At 64.1% G+C, this 1,125-nt stretch overlaps 1 protein-coding gene across 1 annotated transcript in view; it reads right to left on the bottom strand.

Moving 5' to 3' along the window:
* The window catches only part of NCAN (neurocan), a 10,649-nt gene that overhangs the window by 1,748 nt on the left and 7,776 nt on the right, over positions 1-1,125 (bottom strand). Inside the window, 3 exon segments of the mRNA XM_009279850.1 lie at positions 257-401; positions 505-587; positions 694-936. Of these exon segments, the coding sequence (XP_009278125.1) occupies positions 257-401; positions 505-587; positions 694-936 (471 nt within the window).

Genomic DNA, 1,125 nt, shown 5'->3' with positions numbered 1-1,125 from the left:
CGGCCGGCGGCCGGTGGGAGAGGGCGGCTCCGGCTCGCTGCGCGCAGCTGGAGGATAATATAACTTTGGAGATAAGGAATAGAACTTAATTGGGGAAAAAAAAAAAAAAAAAAGGGCAAATGGAGATTAAGGGGAACTGCTCGAGTTTTCCCGGACGAAGGGCTGGGAGAGGTTTCCTGAGGATGAGGAGGTGCCCGGGGGCTGCGGGATGGGGATGCCGGGGGCTGCGGGATGGGGATGCCGGGGCAGGTGGTACCTGTGCCTTTCTTGCAGATGTAGGGCAGGTTGTAGTTGCAGGGCACGTCGTTCCACTTGCCAATCTCGTGGGAGACCAGCACCACGCAGTCCTCGCCGCCCGCAAAGAAGTTGTCGGGTTGGTTCTCCCGCCAGTTCTCGTATTGCTGGTGGGACACGCGAGAGGGTGAGAGCCCCTGCGCCCCCCATGCCCTGCACCCTGAGCTCCCCACCCTGCACCCCAGGAGGAGCCACCTCCAAGGGTCTCACCAAGCCGGTGTTGTCGGTCCACTGGAAGTCCTGCTCCACGATCCTGTCATTGAGCCCGATCCAGGTGTTCTCGTGCCCGAAACCTACAGAGAGAGGCACCCACGTCTCACATGGTGAAGGCAAAGAGCACCCAGGGGTGCTGATGCTTCAAGAGCTGTGGGACGGGGTGTTATCCCCCCCACCCCGCACCATTGATGAAGCCGTGCTCCTCCCGCGAGTGGATGCTGGTGAGGTGGCCGGCGCGGCGGCGACAGTCCCGCTCCGCGTCCTCCCAGGAGCGCCGGCGGGCAAAGTAGCGGTAACAGTGACCCTGGAACTTATGCCAGTTGTGGTCGCAGCCCTCCGGGTCTGGGGGAAGATGGGGATGGTGAGGGGGACCGGCCCCCCAGCACGCCGGGGAGGGATACAGGGAGCAGCTCCCCATCACGGGGTGCGGGGGGGGGCGGGGAGGGCAGGACTCCTGCGTCCCCTTCCCAGCTCCCCACGTCTGCCCCCAAAAGAACATTGGGCATTGTCCCCATGGAGGTCTCGCCCACCCATGGCAACACACCCTGGGGGGACACCGGCTGCGCCCTGCCCTTCGCTGCCGCTCTGCTCCCCACCTTTCTCGCCGCGACTCGT

This window comes from Aptenodytes forsteri, unplaced genomic scaffold (genome assembly GCF_000699145.1).
Source record: "Aptenodytes forsteri isolate BGI_AS27 unplaced genomic scaffold, ASM69914v1 Scaffold147, whole genome shotgun sequence".
Classification (NCBI taxonomy): Eukaryota; Metazoa; Chordata; class Aves; order Sphenisciformes; family Spheniscidae; genus Aptenodytes; species Aptenodytes forsteri.
This window is presented reverse-complemented; position numbering and strand designations above follow the sequence as displayed.